General features: G+C 49.2%; 1 protein-coding gene across 10 annotated transcripts in view; it reads left to right on the forward strand.

Annotated features, from left to right (window-relative positions):
* The window catches only part of macf1a (microtubule actin crosslinking factor 1a), a 187,601-nt gene that overhangs the window by 117,570 nt on the left and 46,447 nt on the right, over positions 1-23,584 (forward strand). For all 10 annotated transcript variants that reach the window (XM_060042711.1, XM_060042716.1, XM_060042717.1 and 7 more), the window contains 14 exons: positions 40-206; positions 681-837; positions 1,093-1,204; positions 1,423-1,485; positions 1,655-1,893; positions 2,237-2,366; positions 4,085-4,284; positions 4,693-4,920; positions 5,468-5,744; positions 7,231-7,829; positions 8,247-8,435; positions 8,886-9,092; positions 9,910-10,227; positions 10,666-10,848. In XM_060042711.1, coding sequence (XP_059898694.1) covers positions 40-206; positions 681-837; positions 1,093-1,204; positions 1,423-1,485; positions 1,655-1,893; positions 2,237-2,366; positions 4,085-4,284; positions 4,693-4,920; positions 5,468-5,744; positions 7,231-7,829; positions 8,247-8,435; positions 8,886-9,092; positions 9,910-10,227; positions 10,666-10,848 — 3,069 coding nt within the window. The remainder of the gene's footprint in view (positions 1-39; positions 207-680; positions 838-1,092; positions 1,205-1,422; positions 1,486-1,654; positions 1,894-2,236; positions 2,367-4,084; positions 4,285-4,692; positions 4,921-5,467; positions 5,745-7,230; positions 7,830-8,246; positions 8,436-8,885; positions 9,093-9,909; positions 10,228-10,665; positions 10,849-23,584) is intronic.

Raw genomic sequence — 23,584 nt, forward strand, 5'->3', positions numbered from 1 at the left:
CTAGCAACACATTGGTTACATCTGTTTTGTCCTTCACAGGAGGTGAAGTCAGATCTGGAGCAGGAGGCGGGACAACTGAAGTCCTTCTGCGAGCTGGGTACGGATCTCAGCCAATCACAAGCCATCTCCAATTCTCAAAGCCTATTGGATAACGTCAAGGAGGTGTCAGATGAGTTCAGCCGACTGGAGGCCAATGTCAACGACAGGTAATATTGCAAATGGAAACCTTGTCTCAACAATTTTCAAACCTGGCCATGCACATTAATTTTTTCTTTAGAGCTTTACTGTGAATGTACAATAAAGGTGTTAAGATTAAAACATTAACGGATAGGAACTAGTCAAGCTAAAGTACTGTACAGAAATGTCTGGGTTCTGTAAATCACACTTTTCTATCGGAAGGTGACTGTAACCTGTAGTGCTTCTTAGAAACATGAAGTAAACTGAGGAGGATATTATGGTCAGGAGGACATGGTGTATTAGTGCTAGCCTGATGCTGTTCAGACAGGGCTGCATCAGGCTACCAGGTGTCTGTCTCTGGATGCATGCATGAATCATGCTGGTCCAAATTTAATCAAACGCATTCTTTCTTGTTATTATTTCTCTCTCCCTCCACCTTGCTCCTCCCTCCCTCCCTCCCTCCCTCCCTCCCTCCCTCCCTCCCTCCCTCCTCCCTCTCCCAGGTTTTCAGCCATCCAGGGCTGTGAGCAGCGGCTGGCTCAGTTCCGTGGGCTCTCTGGCTCCCTCCTCAGGTGGCTCCAGGCATCTCAGGATCAGCTGCCTGCGAAGGAGCCCAGCCTGGACACCGAGGGCATGCAGCGCAGAGTCCAGCAACTCCAGGTGTGTGTGTGTGTGTGTGTGGTGGGACTGTGGTGGTGGCTGGGTAAGCACTGTTGGGTAAACTATATTGCTGCATGTGTCATTATGCCAGTGCTTCCTCGAAGATCAAATTCAGTTCTACTTAAGCATAGTAGAAACGATGGAGCTGAAGAGTCAATAAAGAAGCACTATAGCCAATGGGATTGAGTACAGTGTACATTCAAAAGGGTTCAAAGTGAGTGTGGACTAACCCTAATGGAACTGTGACGTGTGCAGGACTTGTGTGACGACTGGGAGTCCCAGGGAGCCCGGGTCCAGGAGCTGAACAAGACCGGCTCAGAGCTGGAGTCCACCATCATCGGCATCACCGCACCACAGACCAAGACCGGTAAACACCATACACTGAACACTCCATACACAATCCATACGGAAATGGCCATACACATAAAAGGATTACTTTTATGTGTATTCAGCAAAGGAAAATGTAACATCACACTTTCTAAATGTGGTTAAGAAGGTAAAAGTCTACAAGAAAATGGCCATAAGCCTGTAGGCTTATGTCCAGTGGTCAGTCCTACTGTTCTGATTAAGTTGTGTGTCGCTCAGTTGCTCCTCAGATCAACGGTTCAGCCAACCCAGGCAGTGTTAACGGCATCCATACCTGCAAAGGTGAGCTCTCACTCCTTCTATATCTCTATCTTCATCGCTCTCTCATTCTCTCATGCACTCAATAACTCACCCTCCCACACCTCCACAGACGACACCTAGTCCCGTCCTCCTGCTGTCTGTAAATCATGTTGTTGTGTCTGCGCCTCCACCCCCCCCCCCCCCCCCCCAGACCTGACGGAGCTGCAGGTGGCGGTGGCGGAGGTGAACGGCCGCTACGAGTCGCTGGGCTCTGAGCTGAAGGAGCGCCACGGCCGGCAGCAGGCCGCCCTGGAGCTCCGGCAGCAGGCCAGCCAGGGGGCCCAGGAGCTCAGCAGCTGGCTGAGGGACCGCGAGCACAGCCTGGAGCAGGGCCACAACGCCTCCCCCTCCAAACCCGAGGTGGTGCGCGCCAAGGCTCAGGAGAACAAGGTGATCAACGGGCTCCTCCACGTATCGAATAGGGGGGAGGATTGTGTTTTTGTTTGAGGGGAGAATGGGGATATTAAACAGTGTTCTTCACATTAATAAATTCTGACATATGACCAGAATATGCACTTTTATATGATGATAGTACTTATTATTATTCTTGTTCAATAATAATGAATCAATAATAGAGGGGCAAAAGAGACAGACACAGCTAAAAAGTTATGTCATTTTTCATTCAATTATTATTATTTTTTTGCCTTTGCCCCTTAAGTCCCCCTGGAAGCAGTCCCACTACTGTACGTCTGTCTGCCCTGTTTGTTAACCCGCTCCTCCTCTGCTCCTCCAGGCGCTCCTCAGGGAGCTGACGGAGCACTCGGGGAAGGTGGAGGAGCTCAAGGCCTCGCTGACGAAGCTGGTCGCCGACAACCCCGACTCCCCTGAGGCAGCCTCCTGGAGGCAGCAGCTGCAGGAGCTGGGTCAGTGGAGCAGCCGAGCCCCGAGCCCCGTGGCTCCCTGTGGTGACGAGGAGACACCGACGGCAGCTCTATTTAAAAATACATTTAGCCAACGATTAACCTGTAACTTCCACTGCTGCAGCTATTCACTGCAGTAGGGTATGGAAGTATATATGTAGCAAAATTCAAATGGCAATGCAATTTGGAATTACATTATGCATTTGACAATGCATTATGCAATTTTATAATGTAATTTGTAAATACGTTATTCAAAGTGTATTTTAAAATGCAAAGTGACAATGCAATCCTCAATTAAATTTGCAAAAGTTCTAACAATACAAATAGAATAACATTTTGTCAAATTCTTTGAGTTCCTTTATACAAATTGAAAAGCTATAGCGTCCCCGTGATTGCAATCCACTTCGCCACGCTCCGTGTGTTGCGATATTCAAATGACATTTCAATCCGCAAAACGGAATCCAAAACGGAATCCAAAGAGGAATCCAAAGAGGAATCCAAAAAGTCAATATGCAAAGTGGCAAACGTATCAGCCAATCAGCGTCTGGGCGGGAACTACGTCACTTGCTCGTAATTTCCTTGTTCACTTCTAGTTCTTTCGTATGTGTCAGGTCCATGGTCACCAATGGAGATTATTGATACGCTCCGAAGTTTGGCCGATGATGTGGAGAACAATCGTGTTGAAGACACAGATGCAGTAGATAGAGTGCGTGTTCTGGGAGATAGGATAGACGACTTATCCTCACGGGTACGTTTTGACGCCAGTGTGGTAAACACAAAGATTTCCAAAGTGCTACAGGCACTGGGTGCGAAACATAGGGTCGGGAGACCCACCGTCTCCACCCACTCCTCACCTACAAAGCTCTCCAGAACCTAGCCCCCAGTTACCTCTGGGACCTCCTCCAAGAATACACTCCCTCCCGCTCCCTCCGCTCAACCTCTGCTGGACTACTATGTATCCCCACATCACGACTCATTACAATGGATGCCCGGTCATTCAGCTGTTCAGCACCCAGGCTCTGGAACTCCCTCCCCCCACACATAAAACAGTCTGACACACTAGAAAGTGACGTAGTTCCCGCTGGTGGCTGATACGTTTGCCAATTTGCATATTGACTTTTTGGATTCCTCTTTGGATTCCTCTTTGGATTTCCTCTTTGGATTCCGTTTTGGATTCCGTTTTGCGGATTGAAATGTCATTTGAATATCGCAACACACGGAGCGTGGCGAAGTGGATTGCAATCACGGGGACGCTATAGCTTTTCAATTTGAATAAAGGAACTCAAAGAATTTGACAAAATGTTATTGTATTTTTATTGTTATAACTTTTGCAAATTTAATTGAGGATTACATTGTCACTTTGCATATTAAAATACACTTTGAATAACGTATTTACAAATTACATTATGAAATTGCATAATGCATTGTCAATTGCATAACGTAATTACTTATTGAATTGCAAATTGCAAATTGCATTGCCATTTGAATTTTGCTACATATATGCTTCCATAGTAGGGCTGTCGTAAATGATATAGCCGTGACTATAGCGACACCTCCTTCCACTAGAGGCTACTAATGGGAATAGACAGCCATAGAATATCCTTGGTGAGGCTGAGAACGATCAAGACCAACCAAGTTTCTTATCAGCAGCTGGACAGAGGTTTTATTATTGGCAGTTGAAAGCAAAATGATCTCATCGCAAAATGCATTGTTTCCCTCAGACTCCCGCTGGCAGAAGGCCAATGAGACCGCAGCACAGAGGCAGACGGAGCTGGAGACCTGTGCTGATAGGCTGGGCAGTTTTGCCTCGGCGGCCAGTCAGCTGGGGCCGTGGCTGCGGGAGAAGGAGCTGATGATGAGCGTGCTCGGACCGCTGAGCATCGACCCCAACATGCTCAACACGCAGAAACAACAAGTACAGGTAGGGGGCGCCAGACGCACTACAGAAATACAGGAAGCTCACCACTAGGATACAGGTAGCTCACCACAGACCCTTTTAGAGATATACAGCATTTTGGTTTGTACTCTTAGGGTAAGACAAACACACATTTATGAATATTTGGATGTGTGCACACGGCACGCTTGACTCTGGACACTAAGACGAAGGGACTCTCTTAGCTAAGTCAATTTTTCTGTTGAGCCCTTTCTCAAAGTTACAGTCAAAGGCTTCCCAGGTCATTTGTGATGAAAAAAACACCTCCAAATCCAAGGGAAGAGGGATCTCTCCTTCCTGTAGTTTTAGGGTTTCTCTCTTTGGTTCTCCAAACCTTTAACTAGACCAATCCTCTCTCTCTCTCTCTCTCTCTCTCTCTCTCTCTCTCGCCCTCAGTTCATGCTGCGCGAGTTCGATACCCGCCGGCCCCAGTACGACGAGCTGACCCAGTCTGCGGAGGGCATCCTCTCCCAGTCTGGAGACGCCCCCCAGGACCCCAAGGACCTGCAGGAGGTTCGGGCCGAGCTGGGCTCCATCTCGAAGCAGTGGGAGGACCTGACGTCCCGCCTGGACCTGAGGTCGGGCCGCATCGACCGGGCTCAGGGCACCAGCGAACGCTACCAGGTAAGCAGCGCCCCGGCGACAGTGGTTTTGTTTCTAATACTGTGTGCCGTAACAAAACGTGGCATTAATACTGGTGTTTAGTTTGACTTAGTTTTTCCTATTTGATCATAAGCAGACACTAGGAGTGGTTAGTGATTATAACTCGGCGCAAACAGCTTCTGGGATCGAATCCTGATTTCCGCTGTCCACCTCTATGCAGCCTTGAGCAAGAAGCCTTCCCCTTACCCACTCGTTCATTATATGTATCTTTAATGTCTACAGATGACTAATAGACCACAATATTACTAAACAACTACTATTTAGTAATATAGCAGACGCCTTCTTCCAAAGCGACATCCAAAGCATTTATTATCATTTATTTTAAGTCGGTGGGGTTTAATGCTTTAGGACGTCGGGGATCGAACCTGGGCCCTTTGGCTTCCATCCGCCCTGGCCTCTCTGTTATCCTCCAGGATCATCCCACCACTGCTTTAAACAAGCTGAGAGCCAAAGTCAGTCCAACACGTCTTTACCCAGCACCCCTTCACCCCGTCCCACCCCACCCCAGGCCCTGCTGAAGGAGCTGGCGGCCAGCGTGGGCGACCTGGGCGAGCGGCTGGACGGCCAGGCCTCACTCAGCGCCCAGCCCGAGGCCCTGAGGAGCCGGCTGCAGGAGACGGGCGAGGTGCGCTCGGAGCTGGAGCGCCGCCGCGCCGAGCTGGGCGAGGCGGAGAGGCTGTGCGAGGAGCTGAGCGCCATCGTGGACGAGCCTTACCTGAGGGAGGAGCTCAGCAAGCGGCTGGAGGCCGTCGGAGCGCCGCTACGGAGTCTGGAGGAGCGCGCCGGTAGGTGGAGATTGGGGGGTGGTGGTGGTGAAGGGGACAAGGTCTCTCTTGTCTGGTTGTCAAGTTCCATTTATTTGATGAACATGAATACAGACTGACGGCTCAACCACCACAACAATGCAATAAAGCACAGAGGTAGTGCAGAAAGGATGTCATCGTTTGTTTTTTGCTTGTTCAAGATTGGTACCACCTTTCGGTTCAAACCTGATTCTAAAGTTATGATAGTTTTCAGTATGATAGATGCAAGATTGTTGAGCATAAATGACATCCATGATTAAAATGTTTTTTATGCAGGATACTTCGGTTTGATACAGGAAAAATAAAGAAGGAATCAAATGAAATACAGCAATTTACAAAATAGAACAAAGAACATGGAAAACGACCAAAACCAAACATTCTCAGCACTGGTCGACTGCACTACCAATATTCACATTCAGGTCAAACCGAATCCAAAAGTACAGAGAGCACACGACGAAAGAAGAAAGGGAATCTTTGATATTTTTTATCTTTTTCTCGTTTCAAGTTCCTGACGCTGAGATGAAAGTTAGTTTTTGATAGCAAACACAGTGGAACTGGATATGATTCAACAACCTGCTGCCCCAGGCTAAAACCTCATGCTGCTGTCACATGATTTCAATCTCCGGCTAGAGAAAGGCAGTTGAACACACCCACGGCTCCATGATAAATGATTAAAATCCAATTCCTTTGTTTGGCAGATGTAATCATGTTTGAGAGCAAACAGATGCAACCGTTATTTTGTTAAACGTGTTATCTCTCCGAATGTTATTAAAATATCCTACTTCTTCTATAGTTTTGACAGTCGATTGTTTTTATTACAGCGCAAAGTAAATAGACCAGTTGGATATACTAACAGATGTATTTCCCGAGCATCTCCAAATCCCACTTAATTATTTTTGTAAATCTGTCATACAAATTGTTTGAACAAAATAAAAAAACTCCTAACAAACTCTCACTTACACTCTCTCAATCTCTCTCTGTTTATCTCTCTCTCTTCGGCTGTCGTTCTCCTTCTCTCTCTCCCCCCATCCATCTGTCTTTCTCCTACTGCTTCGTTGTCTCCCTCTCTCTCTCTCTTATTCTCTCTGTCTCTGTCTCTCTCTCCTGGGCTCTCTCTCTCTCTTTGTTTGTCTCTCCTTGGCTCTGTCTCTCCTGGTCTCTCTCTCTGTCTCTCTCTCCTGAGTTCTCTTTCTGTCTCTATTTCTGTCTCTCCTGGGCTCTCTTTCTTTCTCTCCCTCTCCCTCCTGGGCTCTCTCTCTGTCTCTCTCTCTGTCTCTCCTTGGCTCTGTCTCTCTTTCTGTCTCTCTTCGGGAATGTATCTCTCTCTGTCTCTCTCTTTGGGGCTCTGTCTCTCTCTGTCTCTCTTTCTCTCTCCTTCTCTCTCTCTCTCTCTCTCTCTCTTGTCTCTCTCTCTCTCTCTGTCTCTCTCTCCGTCTCTCCCTCTGCGGGGGTCTCTGCCTCTCTGCAGCCGACGGTCTGTCCCAGCTGCAGGCCGCCCTCTCCTCCACCCAGCAGTTCCAGCAGATGTTCGACGAGCTGCGCTGCTGGCTGGACAACCAGGCGGACACCAGGGACTCCTCGGCCGACTCCCTGCCCTGCCAGCCGGAGGCTCTGCGCTCCCTGCTGGCCCACGCCGAGGACCTCCAGCGGGGCATCGCCGCCCAGCGCGGCTCCTACGAGCTCCTCCAGGCCGAGGGCGCCTCGCTGCTCGCCGCGCTCCCCGCCGGAGGGGACGAGCGCTCGGCCCTGCAGTCGCGCCTGTCCGGCCTGCGCCAGGACTGGGACGGGCAGAACCAGAGGGCCACCGACCGGCAGAACCGCCTCAAGTCCACCCTGGCCAAGGCGGAGACGTACCAGAAGCACCGGGAGGAGCTGGTGCCCTGGCTGGAGGAGTGCGAGGGGAAGGACGCGGAGATACGGCCGTCGCTGGACCCCGCCGCCCTGGACGAGGCCCTGCAGAGGGCCCGGACGCTCTCCATGGACCTGGACAGGAGGCGCCCCCTGGTGGACGCCCTCAACACCGCGGCGGACCAGTTGCTGGAGCAGTGCCGGGTCGGAGAGGAAGAGGTACGTCGCTCGTTATTGAAGGGGTGTCTGTTTTTACTAACAGAATGAACGATTTGGTTTGCTTACAGATTCAGCCAAAGCTGTGCATTATGATCTATGTTTGCTATCTATATATATATATATATATATATATATATGTATGTATATATATATATATATATATATATATATATATATATATATATATATATATATATATATATGTGACATACGTGATGTAAAGAGAATCACAACCAAAATGACCCAAAAATCAAAAACAAATCGAAGCCATCCTAGTTTTAATGACTCTTGTCTCCAGTGACAACCGGTTAAAAATTCTCATTTTCTTTAAGACATGCTTGACTCCCTTCGTTGTGTCTTATAATGTCCAAAACAAAACCCCAGCCATGCTAACCTTTCCCCTCCCGTTGACGGCAGGTGCGTGATGAGAAGGCCCAGCTGAACCGCAGGGTGGACGGGCTGGGGGAGCGGGTCCACGACCACACCTCCCAGCTGGAGGAGCTGGCCGGCCGCCTCAAGGAGTTCCAGGAGGGGAGGCAGAGTGTGGAGCGGAGGCTGGATGCGGCCAAACACCAGATAGAAGTCCAGGAAGCTCTGGGGCCACAGGTAACGTGAACGGATGGTGAACGGATCAGATTATCAGTATTCATACAAAGAATGCACTTCACGATTTGGTAATGTACATCAGACATTAATGCAGAGTATATATTCCACTACTTTTACCATGTAGTCGTTCTAACGGATCCGTTTATCCAAAGTGATCCGTATCATTAACAGGCAGGTAGGGTTTAGGCATCTTGCCAAAGGATGTCTATAGTAAGACTGTAGACTTTGGGGATTGATCCCAGAACCTTTTGGCTCAGAGTAAGGCCAATCACATTTCTACCCCTTACCCCTTCCCCTTACCCCTCCCCCTTGTTTTGAAGGGGTAAGGGGAAGGGGTAAGGGGTAGAAATGGGATTGGGCCTTAAACATCCCTACCACAAATAGTCCATCCTACCACCCACAGATTGTAATTATTTTGTCTTTTAAACCCTTTCCCTCTGCGGTCCACAGGCTTGCAGCGCAAAGAGCCTGGAGCGTCTGCGGAGCCAGCAGGAGGCCCTCCGGTCCCTGCAGCCCCAGGTGGTCTATCTCAGAGACCTGGCGCAGGGTCTGGTGCAGGACGCCCCCCAGACACCAGGGGGCGGCAGAGAGGGAGCAGAGAGGCTGCAGCAGCAAGCCACCGACACTGAGAAGGAGTATGAAGACGTTACAGAGAAGGTGAGAAGGGATGGGGTCTTCTTTATAAATTGTACTGATAAAAAAAAAAAAAACATGTGTAATTCACTATCATTATGAAGAAAGTGGAACAGTGCCTATTATACCCTTTTTTTCCCCAGCAAGGCACAGGGGAAAAGGCAATGAGTGAGATCCTAGATTATTACTCTTGAGTAGAAAAAGACCAATGAGAACAGCTCCTAATGTTCGAGTGAATTTAGGTCAAGGCTGTGTATTAGACGGCGTGGACCAGTGTCCAGGCGGTTGAGAAAGTGCAGAGTCCCGGGCTGTCAGCAGACTAGCGCTATTTGAGTTACAGCTAGTCTTATATGGGCATTGTGGACGTCGTGGCTCTTTTAGTCATCGTTTGAAATGTAAACCACATGTACTGGAACACAAGGTACTATAACCATAACTATTATAACCATATTTCTCCTCTCTCGTCTCCAAACTTCCCCATACAAGGTCATTCCGACCCAAACCGTTCGCCAGGACTATCGTGCTCTTATGTATCCTGTCAATTATCTGCTTGTTTCACTTTCATAAGTGGGTCTGTTGCTGCTATTGCACAACCTAGTTTAGCAGTGCAGAGTAGCAATGCATATCAGAAATGCAAGGTGAATAACTTTTTTTATTTTATTTGCCTAGTGAACAGCGACCACATATGGCGTATCAAAGTGCTTTCTAGATTATTAGTTATTGTATGGTTATAATTGTAATGATTGTAAGTTACACCTAGATATTACATGCATAAACCCTTTGTCTTCCACTTAGATTGAGTAGCATTAACTCTGTTGTGTCTCCCCCCCCCCCCCCCCAGGTGGAGCAGTGCTCGGCGGCCCTGGAGTCGCGGCTGCAGGGCGTGGGCGAGGTGCAGACGCACGTGCGCGACGTCTTCTCCCGCCTGGCCGACCTGGACGACGAGCTGGACTCCCTGAGCCCCGTGGGGCGCGACGGCGACGCGCTGGCCTCCCAGGCCGAGGCGCTGCGCGGCCTCCTGGCGCGCGTGGGCGACCTGCGGCGCCAGCTGGACGGCCACGGGACGGAGTGCACCGCCATGCTGCGGCGGGAGGGCTCCTCCCCCGACCTGCTGGCACTGCGCCGCGAGACGGAGGCCCTCAGCAGGCAGGCGGGCAAGGTGAGAGAGGAGGAGGAGGGGAGGAAGGTGAAATGTGTGGATGAAGAGAGATAGCAGGTGGGGGTGAGAGAAGGGGAGGGGGAAGACAAGGGAGAGACAAAAGGAGAGGAAGGGGTGAAGATCGAAAGGGGGAGACAAAAGAGATGGGGGTGGGAGGGCGAGGACATGGCTACGGGAGAGTGAGTAGGAAGGAGAGAGGACGACAAGGATGGTGGGAGTGGGGGAGACGAGGGGTGAGATGATGGGGTGAAGAGAGGCAGTTGGGAAGCCGAAGTGGTAGCGGAGTTAAGGGAGAGAGGTAGACATAGAGAGGGAGGGAGAGAGACAGGAAGTGGAAGAGAAGAATTTGCATGTAGTAAAACTCATACACACACGACCACTGTTATATTTCCTTCATCGAAGCTGACCTCACTCCCTCCTCTCTCTCTCCCCCTGCAGCTGAACGAGCGAGGCCAGGTCCGCCTGGGCCAGATCGAAGACGCCGCGGAGAAGGTGCGGGAGTTCTACGGGCTGGTGACCGAGCTGCAAGGCATGCTGGGAAGGGCCGAGGAAGGCCTGAACGCCCAGGGATTGGTCGGCACGGAGGTGGAGATCATCAAACAGCAGCTGCAGGAGTTCAAGGTAGGAGCTGAGTCTCTGTTGGGTGTGTCATCATAGAAGTGTTTGTGTGTGTGTGTGTGTGTGTGTGTGTGTGCATAGGCGGGAGTGAGAGTGATGCTGTGGTGCTTTCTCAGCATTACTCACCTCTCAGGGGAACATTGTGCGTGGGCACGTGCCCATGGCCACGGTCGTAGCGTGAGGTGGTTCCAGGAGCCGCACGCTTGTCATCCCTTAGCCTGATCCTGGAGAGCTTTTCTCACACACACACACACACACACACACACACACACACACACACACACACACACACACACTCAGTCTCCCTCCCGTAAAACATTCAAACACTATAGCCTTCGAGTGTGTGCGTGTGCAAATGTGCCTGCATGAGTGTGTGTGTCTTCCAGGATCAGGGTTATTACACACTTTCTGTCGTAATTTACAAAATAAAAGTATGATGCGCCCCTTTTGTCATGGCGGAAGTGTGTTGGTTGAAGTACACACACGCCCGCCTGGAACCCGGCAGAGATGCTTCACTGCCTCCGCGATTACCGCCACCAGACTGTTGTCATAGCAACCAAACTGGGCACAGTTGGCAGCGGTATGAGTGAGTGATCAACACAGATGTATCTTGAAAGGGATCGGGCTGATTATGCCGAATAATAGAAACACATTGCATTCAAATGCCTTGGATACATGTTTTGTGTGAGGGCACAGATGTGAGATTTACAGTCTCATTTTTTTTCAGTATTTTGATTCAAAGAGACCCAAATGGTATTTGGTCCAAAAGTTAAATGAAGATAATGTGTGATTACTGTTTCTCTTTCCCAGTCAGTTGTTTTGTCAAAGGCCTTCCCTTTTACTGAGTCAAATTAATATGTATGATAGGAAGACGGAACAAAGAAAACCACAAAGACAAAGCAGTTGTCTAATTTTGATCATGGGATGGGGATATGTTGTATGTGATGTATCCTATGTCCTGCTGTAGTCAGCATTGACACTTTCTTGACTTCCATAAGGGCTAATGATTGATCACCTATAGACTCTTTAGAAATAGACTTATGAACGACTGAACACCAGCAAGACACTTTCCCCAGGTGGAAACACGATTACTATGAAAACGTATGATGCTCAATACACAACACATGTCGATGGCTGAGAAAGTGCAAGAGATTGTACACATGCTATTAATGCTAAATGTCTTCACTGCATTGACGCAATGTCCAGATGCGCTGAACGCATCATCATGGTCCGTTGTAAATAGCTTTTACTGTTGGGCTGGAGTCAGCGTTTGATGGCTGGGGACCCAACAGGGACCTCTGTCTCTTGTGTTTTTCCCTTTTCACGGGTGCTGCGTCTCTGCCCATGACTTCACCTCATGTCTGAGGTCTGCCAACAGAGCAGGTTACCCAAGCTCGCTCTCTCTAGACGGTTAACTTCAAAGAGAGCACTTCCTGGCCGCAATGTTATATCCTGTCCAGTGGTGAACGCTGTGCAGGTACGCAGCTATGCAGGACTGCAAAAGCCTGTTGAACTTTGCAAGTAAAATGAATAAATCACGGGGACTTTGGGGTCAGCCGTGTCTTTGTGACCACGTGATGGGCGTTTTGGATGAGAGGCCTGGTCCAAATTGTTTTTGTGCTTTTTAAATATTTAGTAGGAGTGCACTGCACGTCTCCGGAGTGTTGCCGCCATCAGGACATGTGGGAGGTTGAAAGAACATCTATTTTAATTTCCTCTTTTTCTTTCTGGCTTTCTGCTAAGCCTTCCTACCTTCGCCTTGTGTCCGACACACATGTCTCTGATTAGTGTGTTATTTGTCCTTTTTCTTATTTTGCCGGTTGGAATGTGTGAGGACGGTTATTGATCTAAATGGCAACTCCAGCTCTCTCTCTCGCGCTCTGTCTCGCTCTCTCTCTCGCTCTCTCTCTCCCCTTTCTCTCTCTCTGTCTGTCTTTGTCTCCCAGCCTCCTGCACTCCCACTCATGTACCCCTTCTGTCACGGCAGGGAAGATAAAGAGACCCAGATAGAGAGTAGGAGGTGGGTGAGAGAGTGAGAGAGAGTGAGAGAGAGTGAGAGAGAGAGAGAGAGAGAGACTGAGAGAGACTGAGAGAGAGACTGAGAGAATGAAGAAGATATGCGATGTAATTTTTCCTGAGTTGGACACGGACAAAGAGAGCGAGAGTTGCAGTTTTTTTTACATCTGCCCCTATAAACAGATATGTCTACACGCTGTGTGCATGCATAATGTTTTATTTCAATGGACTACCGACCGTTGAGAAAGGAGGTTCCTGCAAATATAAACACACGCACGCTAAATGGAGAATGAAATGTGAACACAAATATAAATGGTGGCAGAAATAGTCTGTTTGTCTGCCTGTCTGTCTGTGTACTTTAATTTGAGCACGAAGACTTTATTCATAGTGGGCAAGAAGTGGAGAAGAGGATATGTATATAAATCTGTGCACTGTTTAGATATATGTATAGTGAAGAAGTGGAAGGGTTGACTCTTAAGGACAAAGAGATGCATATACTCGAAAGTATCAGCCCCCCTCCCGTCTCTCCCTCCCTCGCTCTCTCTCTCTTTCTGTAACTGATCCAGCTCGGTTCAGTTTGAACCTAAACATGTCTGTCTGGGCCCAGACCCCTTCCTCCCCCCTCCCCAGAACCCCATACACCCCCCTCCCAGCCCAGACCTCCCCTCCCCCACCAGACCCCATTTCCAGTCCAAAGCGATGATATCATTCCTCCGTTCACAGGGGGATGGGGGGGATGACATCTGTGTGTGTGTGTGTGTCTGTGTGTCTGTGTGTGCTCGTGTGTGTGTCACAGGGCCGTAATGGCTCCATTAAAGAGAGAGGTTATGTTTTCAGGTCAGGTCTTATTGTTGAAACTTCCCAACAGTGATCTCATAGCCCAGGTTCAGTGGGACAGAGGGAGGGTGGGGGGGCGGGCAGGGTAGTAGTAGGCACTCAAGTCTTTCAAGTCGACTCTCAAGTCATTCATTTGCAAGTGTTTCTGCTAGGGCTTTTTATTGCAAAGGCCAAGTCACCGTGTTAGGGAAGTGAACTAGGAACAAGTTCTTCTCTATGTCTGTGTGGAAGGGACTCTGGAGGACTTCTCCATTCTGATTGGCTTTTTAGTAGCTAATTGGATGTCTTTGTTTTGCTAAAGCTTTTTGGGGAAAATGTATTAATGTGGCCTCCGCCTGCAGTTCTGATTGCCATAATCCCCTTGCACACGAATGGATGAAGGAATGAGTGAACGAACGAAGGGGTTAAAACCTTTCTTTTTATTTGCATCTGATGTTCATTGGTAAATTTTATTCTTCAGCTTAACAAGACATAACCTGGGTGTGGTGTCTAGTGTAGTACATTTTAACCACTTTTACATGTTTTGTTGTGAAGAAGTGGAATATAGTCTGTGCTTCATTTGAACTTCTTCGTTAGGTGTGTGTGTGTGTGTGTGTGTGTGTGTGTGTGTGTGTGTGTGTGTGTGTGTGTGTGTGTGTGTGTGTGTGTGTGTGTGTTTGCAACGGGGGGGGCATGCTTGGACAGCTGAGATTCCTGTTGCACCCTAAAAAAGGGAGACAGGAATTACAAACATCTACTTGTGCAGAAGGCACACACACACACTCACACTCACAAGCATAAATATAAATCTATGTATAATATATATATAACACTGGGTGGGGTGCAAACATCCATGTACATGTCCCTGCGCCCCTCTCTCCCCAAACAGCTGACACGGTCCTTGGGTGGGATACTCACACACCTTGCCTGACACACAGAAAAACCATCCCTTTTCTGGAATGTCCATGTGCAGCTGTGTGTGTGTGTGTGGGTGCTTTAAATCATGAACGCACACATAGAGCTGTCCTCACCCTTCTCTCTCTCTCTCTCTCTCTCTCTCTCTCTCTCTCTCTCTCTCTCTCTCTCTCTCTCTCTCCTATAGTCTCCAAACCGCCCTCCCTGTCTCTACCTTCCTGTAAACCCCCTCTCCCGTCATATCACGACTCCCTCCATATATCATCCCATAGTCCCTCCACCATGCCCCTCCCTCTCCTCATCCCATCCTAAGGCCTTTTGCCCATCTCACCATGAGTCACGGTGCTCGCCCACCAATGATTATGTCAGCAACTATTTTTGCGCTGGTTCTGGGTTCCAGTATAAACTGGCTAAAATGGCAGAACTTCTAAAGCCGTTCTAACAGCCTCGTGCATATCCTTGTGGTTGTTTGTGTGTGGACATGAGCCATTGCAACACATATTCTCCCACTTTATTACTTTGTCTAAACACTTATTTGATGTATGTCTGGGTTGTTGATGAAGTTCATCTTATTTCCCAGATCACTGATAAAACTATTTGTGCGATTTGGTTTGGCCATATTGCAGTCCATATTGCAATCTCCAATACTCACAAAAGTGCCTCATTGCTGCTTGTCAGATCTGGTATGTTCACCAGTATTTATGTATAACTACATCCTCTTTGAAGACTTGCTTACATAGTGGGATGCTGGTGTTGCCTGTGTGTGTGTGTGTGTTTGCTGGGGTGTGTTTGGTGTATTGATGTCTAGAGTTAGAGTTCAGTTTGTGTGTGTGTGTGTGTGTGTGTGTGTGTGTGTGTGTGTGTCTGGGCGTGTGTTTGAGCTGATGCGTAAGTGTTAGAGTTCAGTGTGTCGACTAACCCGCCCTGATCTAAACCATACGTCAGCCTGGTAACCCGATCTACCAGCCCTATTTACGCATCCAAACACGGCCCTTCCTGGACCAGATTCTCTCAGTTTCTCTCTCTCTCTCTCTCTCCTGGACTTTGTTATCTCTCGTTCTACCTCCCTCCCGGTTAAGTTAATCAATTCTGTGTGTGTGTGTGCCCAAGGGTCTGATTAAATCATGCAAACATAATTTCTCTAATCTCAAGAAGTTATTAATCTATCTGGCCCTCTCCTTAACCAATTCACACACACTCCTTCTCATCATGCCCCTGTCTGTTTTATTTTTATTCTATTTCATTTTTTTCAAACGGGCATGGTTAACAATATCTTTAAAATGATTTGCTTCTTCTACTGCGTCTGTCTGTGTTTGTTGTCTTTATGAGTGCGTGAAAGCTGCATTGTTTCAGCTGTTGGAAGCTAAAACTACAAGGTCAGGCTTTCTCTCGCCCTCTTCCCACAGTTCTCTCTCTCTCTGTCTCTGTCTCTGTCTCTGTCATTCTGTTCAGAGTTGGTCCCACCAGCACACAGAAAGCAATAGATCATCTATAAATAACATATAATCCAATTTTTCCAACATGATCCGATGCAGAAGATAGTGGATGTTCCGGGAGCGACAATCTGCTTGTTGTTTAATACCCCTCAATATTATCTGACATTGCCGATCTCAAAACAAGGGCTCTGGTCGCTGAGTTCCCCAGAAGCCTCCACCTCCAGGCTTCATACAGCAGCAGAGGTGTGGGGAAGAGGTGGAGAAAGTAGAGTGAGAACAGCAAGAGAGGAAGAGAATTGGGTGGAGTGTAGAGACAAGAGGTTTTTGTCTCTAATCTTAGTGCATCAGGAGTTGAAGGTGAGCCCGTTTCACCTGTTCAGCTTCTAGTGCCTTGATAATGTGGAAAAGACCTGACCAAATCAATAACACATGGGCCGTTAAATAGGAACAAGTACACACACGCACACGCACACACACGCACACAGTGCTTTAAAGGCTGCTGTCTGATATTTTCCATTTCAGCTTTATGTTCTTAAGACGATGTCCACACACACACCGTAAATAACAAAGACAAAATCTGTCCCAGAATCTGCAGTGTGATATGAATGTGGTGAGGAGAGGATGATTGACGTGCCTTATTGAGACAATGAAGCGGGGGATGGGACTTTGTGTCCGTGTGTGTGTGTGGGTTAGGGAGTAAGAGATTTGTGGGTGCATGCAGAGTTTCCCAGTTTCTTTGTCTCTGTCTGTCTGCCCTGAGGAGGTGGGGAACATTATCTGCTTTCACTTACACACGCATACACATACACATACACACACGTGTGCGCACACAGACAGACAGAACACTGTGCTAGTTAATATAATGCTCCCCGGGAGACTTGCAAAGAGTGGATACCCACCAAGAGTGGTGCAGCCTGCATTTCTTAAGCTGCCTGGTTACAGGAGAGGGGGAGGGGAGGAGGAGAGAAAGAAAGGGGGAAAAAAAGAGAGAGACGACACATTATGTTTCAGGAGAGAGAGTGGTGTATAAAAGCGTTAAAGACAGAATTTAAACTGCACGACTCATGGATTAAAACTGCCTTTGTATTAGCAGAATGGGGTGAGAAATGCATGTAAAAAGAGAGGGACAGGAGTGTGCTTGGCTTTTGACAGGTGCTCTCCTGCAAGGTACACAGCGACCCAGGAAAGTCACTAATGCACGTTCCCTGTTTGCGTGCATGTGTGTCAACCACTAAGTAGTTTGTTCTCGGGGGGGGGGGGAAAACAAAGGAAACCTGAGCCCTCTTACCTGTGGCCTAATAATGGCACGTTTAACCAGGCCTGTTAAGAGTTACGAAATTGGGAGTATTTACTTTTTTAACGCAAACGCGGTACAAAGATTGGCAGGGCTGCCGGTGGGGTTGCTCAGCAGGATTGTTTGCTGGAAATCCACCAGAGTCCTGAGGAAAGCTACCAATATCCTTTAACTGTATTCAGCCTCTTCAACATCCCCGAAGAGGCGGACAACATTGCGCCTCTTTGAAGATGCGTCCCTCTGTTGGGGACGTCCGTCTGTCTGGGACGTGTTTGAGAAGAATTTCTAGTCCTGCCCTGGTAGGGAGAACTACTCGGTAGAAGCCTGGGCCGACGGCGGGGGATGTGAGCCCTTAAACCGTGGCCGTGTTCCTTCCTGCTTTATCGACCACTCCTCTGGCCCTGCTAAGATGTCATAATATTAAATGAAGGGTGGTTTGAACGAGAGAGATGGATCAATCAATGGATGGATCCTGGGTCATGGTTGGACGGATCAGGGTTATGTGGCGGGGGGGGTGGTCAGGGTTTATGGGTAGAATATTTGAAAGTCGATAGTGAAAGCAAGGACGGGTAGGGGGGCGGTGGCTTTGTTTGAATCAGCGAATGAAATGACGGCTCCCTCTTCCCAGTCCCTCCTCCCACCCTTGGTAGCCTTCCCACATCTGTAAATACTTGGAGCTAATTGTGGTCTCGTCCGATAGTGTACTGGCCAGCCACAGGTCCCGCTGTGTGTGTGTGTGTGTGTGTGTGTGTGTGTGTGTGTGTGTGTGTGTGTGTGTGTGTGTGTGTGTGTGTGTGTGTGTGTGTGTGTGTGTGTGTGTGTGTGTGTGTGTGTGTGTGTGTGTGTGGAGGCCCAGTGACAAACCCCTTTTGTTTCTATAAAGACGTTTGCGTTGGATGAGGCCTTGACAGCTGCAGTGCAACTGACAGAGTGAGTGAGAGGAAGAGCGGGGGCATTAGGGGAGAGAGAGGGGCGCGAGAGCGGTTAACAAGAATGAGTGGCGTATTTAGCGTGGTTGACATGCAGATCACGGGAAAGTCTCAGCAACAGTTGAGAGAGTGAGCGAGAGACATGCAGGGAGGGAGAGAGAGAATGCTCCCTCCCTTCCATGATTATTAAGAATGTGTTTACAGGCAAAGGAATGAGAGAAGGAGTGAGCGAGTAAGAGAGCGAGAGAATGAAAGTTAGAGAGAGAGTGAAGGCGTAGTTCAACGGTGATCAGATACTTTTAAACAAACAGAGACTGGCTCATATAAGGAGCCAAGAGGGGGAGAATTAGGAGAGGGTGAGAGAGAGAGAAGCCTAGAGGGGAAAAAGAGGGCGAGAGAGAGGAGTTTGAGGAGAAATAGAACAAAGCACCCAAATGGAGGGATGCTCTTAGTGAGCACAACCAGAGAAAGCAACCGGGGCCCAAGCTCTCGCTCTCTCACTCTCTCTCTCTTTTAACAGGGGCCCCAGGGTTGCCCTGTCTGGCAGTATCCCCCTATTTTTGATCAGAACGGGTGGTTTGTTATACATTTTGTGAACCCCCACAAGCCAACTTTGTTTTTTTTCCATTTGCCCCCCGGATATTTCACACTTACGCACACCAATCTTCCTCAGTGAGATAGGGTTTCGATCAAGGCACAGATGGGTATGCATGAGTGGAGAATGTGAGTGTGTGTGTGTATGTAAGTGTTCACATATGGGTAGAAGGCCACACATGAAGGAATGCTTTTTGACAGTCACTACTGCTCATTGTTAAAATACCACAAATATTTCTGCTAGCGTCGTTCCAACACTGAGAAATTTTCCTCACTGAGTAAAAAAAAAGCCTCTAAAAGCAGACGGCAATTAAGTACACCAAAAATGAGGGAGAGAGGGAGAGTGCGAGAGAGCGAGAGAGGGAGAGAGGGAGAGAGGGAGAGTGAGAGAGAGCGAGAGAGAGCGAGAGAGAGAGAGAGCGAGAGAGAGAGAGAGAGAGAGAGAGAGAGACTCTGTTTGGAAGGCAAAACACGGGGCTCATTATTGATAAGCTCGTTTTACCCCTCATTGAGAGCGTAGCTCCGCCCCCCCTCCCTCGAGCTCCCGTTCCCTCCTTCTCCTTTATTTCCCTCTGTATCGTTTTACCCTCCGCGGACCTTGTTTTTTTGTGTTTCGACGGGGTGGGGTGGCTAATGACACACACACACACACACACACACACACACACACACACACACACACACACACACACACACACACACACACACACACACACACACACACACACACACACACGGGAGAATTAGGAGTGGATTACAAACCTCAGAATAATGCAACCATTTCACACTGGTTGACAACCCCCAACCTCTCTCTCCCTCCCTCCCTCTCCCTCCCTCCCTCCCTCCCTATCTCTCTTTCAATGTGTCACTTCTTCTCTCCCCCCTGGAACACTGATATCATCCAGCTCCCAGTCTGCTTCCTCATCAGTTATTCTTTAACCATTTTAATTAGTTCCTCTTTCTTTCTTTCGTTCCTTCTATGCCGTTGTATGTCGTAAAAAGTGTGGGAAGGTATATACGTTTCGGGCATAGCGGATGGCCTTTCAGAATCATTCACCACGTGCATATTTCCTTGGAAACAAAGAGGAATTATTCCCCTGTTCCACTCTTTTATTCTTTCCTCTCTTTCCCTCGTATCTATCGCCCTGGCTCTCCTGGCGCCCCCTCCTAGCACTCTCCCGCAATGGTAACTCTGCCTCTCTTCCCCCATGCTTTTCTCTCTCTCCCTCTTTCTCCCCCTCCCTCTCTCTCTCTCTCTCACTCTCTCCTGTTCCCCCCCTCCCTCGCTCCCTCTTTCTCTCACTGTGATTGGTTATTCATGCTGGGTTTTTTCCGGGTGAAAGGAAACCGGCATGATAAGAGCACTTCCTGTGTTTTAATGCGAGCACAGGAAACAGAACAAGCGGAGCAGAATTCAAACAAAAACACTGTGTGAGCAAGCGTCTGAGGAAGGAGAGAGAGGGAGGGAAAGAGAGAGAGGCAAGGGAAAGAGGGAGGGGGGAGCGAGCGAGAGGGACGGACGAGCGAGCAAGCGAGAGAGTCAGAGAGAGAGAGAGAGAGACGGAGAGGAAAAGTGGGAGATTTTTTTAGCAGCTGCAAACCATTTCAGCTGTGCAGCGGCCTGAGAACAGATACTGGGAGAGAAAAACAAGTGAGACCACAAGCCAGGGAAGGCGAGAAAGTACAGGACAAAGAACCCGGGGAAGACTCAAAGGATTAAAAACGGAGTTCACAGAAGAGGAACTGTGTCAGTGGGGAGTTTTCATACGATTCATCTGGAAGGAGTCCCACAAGAAGGGGGGGATTGTCCCAAAGAGGAAACAGAATTCAGAAGTGGGAAGTGTGTCTGCAGACTTTTGTTGTTCAATAGGAGGAAAAAAGAAACGGGGGAAGGAAGAAAAGCAAAGGTTGGACCGGAGCATGAAGGGTTGTCTGGGTCTCTGCCCGCAGGATACAGTCCCACAGCTCACTGCCTGACTCCTTGCCTGCCTGCCCCGTCTGGTTGGCTGGTCCAGCCCTCCAGCCCACTCTATCAAGCCCCAGACACACCTCTCTTTGATATCTCTCCTCCACCACCACCACCACCACCATCCCGGGAGCTGTGGCCAGCCCGGTGGGAGAAGAGAGGAGAGGCATGGAATAATGTGGATACGTCCATGGGGATTCTGAAACTATGATTGGAGGACTTTGGGCTGGGCGTAACTTGTTTTTTGCTCCATCTTTTGTTGTGGTCAAGTGTTTCTCTCTGCGTTGAGAAATGCTTGATGGATAGTTGTGCTTGTTGCAAAGTAACTTGCCTGACCGGGGGAATTGTATCTGGGATAACGATGACAGCGCTGTCAGTAGGCGGGACAGGGAGACCTCTCAGACAAAGATTTGAGTCCTTCCTGCAGGCGAGCGAGCGAGACTCTTTGTGATGGCAGCAGAAGAAAAAAAAGAAAGGAATAGAATAGCAGTAGGCTGCAAGAACGCTCACTGGGACTTTGCCGGGAGAAGGAGTTGCGACTATTTGTCTTCACAAAAGTTGTATTTTTCACATTGCTCCATCCCTCTCTGCATGTGCATTGATTTTTCCTTTTTTTTTTTTACCTCAGCTTAGTACCTTAAGTTTAGCCTGGAGCATTACCCCTGGATCTTTTTATTTCTCTGGACGTCAGATCTCCTAAAGTTAAGGTTTATTGTTGTTTGCCCGACTTTCATCCAACAAACATTCCCCCCCCCCACTGAACAAAAGGGAAGATGAAAGCGAGAGAAAACGGTGGGTGACTTATACTTACCTATCACCACGCAAGTCTTTTTCTTTTATATAACACCGAGTGGGATTTCTCACCTTAAAAGGAGCCTCTAACACTGCCATGCTGGCTCCTCGCTGAGCATGTCAAACTCCCTGCCGCTTTCCTGTAGAGCCGCGGAGAACAGAGCGGGCCAGCGAGGCAGGGTCTCCGGGACACCGAGAGGGGGGTCACTCGGGGGTTTCAATTGCGTGCACGGGGGGTCGATGGAAGTCGACGGATAAATGTCAAGAGCAAAACAAAGGGATGATATCGGACCTCCTTATCCCGGACTGAAGCTTCTTTGGACGAAGAGGTGTTAACTGTTTATCTTGTCCGCGATACCCGTTTCAGCCCGTTCCCTCATGCCTCGTGCCTCGCTCCAAAGAAACCTGGAAATAGACAAAGTTGGTGATTAATATGTTGCCATGGGGGAGGGCTGTCTCCCCCTCTCCTGCGATGATGTCTCCCGGCAGTATGAGTGACATGCCAAGGAACAACGCTTGGTTGTTGAGATGCCATAGCCCCGTACCACGTTAAGTACCCTTGGATTTATACCGTGGATTATAAAATCTTAACAAAAAACATTGAAGGATTATATCGGAACGCAGCCTCACGGACTGATTTAATGTTTTGTTGATGGTTACATTTTTTGTGGATTTTGTAAACGGGGAGGAGAGTGGAGTACAAATATTTCCTACTTTTTGTTGGAGTTTATCCATGTGAGCTGTCCCTGTGTAGCAACCCTGCAGAGTTGCCTCAACTAGGCCCAGTAACTGACAAACACTGGTTTCTCTGGTGATAATACCTGGGCAAAAAGGGACAACATGGGGAAGCCCCTGAGCCGCCCGGACTGTCTGAGGCAGAACCCTCGCTGCCTGGGTAAGGGGGACGAGGAAGAGGCCTACATAGAGGACTGCTATGTGCCACAGCGCTCAATCTACGACACCATGCGTATCAATGAGCAGATCGACCAGGGGACCAAACTGAACCAGCCTTCCAGGGGCACCTTAGGTTCTGGAGGGGAAGGGAGGGGAGAGGGCAGCACGCTGTCCAGCAACGGCACCATCGGCACGGACATCGGCAGTGTTTTTCTCCCCCGACACCCGGACAACACGGGAGTGAAACGACTGGACGAAAGGGTGATCTTTGACGCGCTGAAGCTGACGGGGGACCCACAGACCATGTCACCGCTGGTCGGCCTTGTGAGTTCTGGTTTGTCCATCACGCCCTCCACCTCTGCGTCCAGCGGGGTGGCAGCAGTGGCCAAGAGACGTCATCAGGGCAGCGACAAGAAGGACAACCCCAACCGTCGCTCTTGGAAGGCCTTCATGCCCCCAAGTTATCCAGAGTTTGCGGAAAGACTCGAGTTCTCCCCCGCAGAAAGTGCAGAGAAGCGTCTGTCCGGGGCAGGAATCCCCTTATCGCCTTTGCAGCCTTTCCCTCCTTTGCCACAAACCCTACCGACCTCCTCGGCGCCCCCTGTACCTCCTCACAGATCTTCCCCACTTTCCTCCGCTTCACATACTCCACCGGTCTCCTCGTCCGCTTCGACACCGACTGCTAGTCCTGTACCTCCCCTCCAGCATCACCCTCCTAGTCGGCAGAAGCAGCTTCATCCTCTGCTACAAAAGCATCAGAAACAGACTCGCGCTCTGCCTTCGCCCTCCAAAGAACATCCAGCTGCATGCAGCCTAGTCCCCACAGCCCAAGCCTCTGGAAGTACGTCACCTACAAACACACCTACCTCCAGACACGGTGGAAGGAGAAAAGAGAATTACAGACGGCCCACGGCTTCCCCCAAAGCAGTACCGAGAAGAATCCTGGAGGAGCCCGTTGAGGTGCCTAAAACCTCAGACTCTGAGAGTGACTCTGCTCCTTTGGAGCAGGACCAAGGGGACAATGCTCCTCTCCTGCCACCGAGGCCAGTCTTCTGTCCGCCTACCAAGGCCCGCACCTGGCCCCGTG

Source organism: Gadus macrocephalus, chromosome 22 (genome assembly GCF_031168955.1).
Source record: "Gadus macrocephalus chromosome 22, ASM3116895v1".
Taxonomy (NCBI): domain Eukaryota; kingdom Metazoa; phylum Chordata; class Actinopteri; order Gadiformes; family Gadidae; genus Gadus; species Gadus macrocephalus.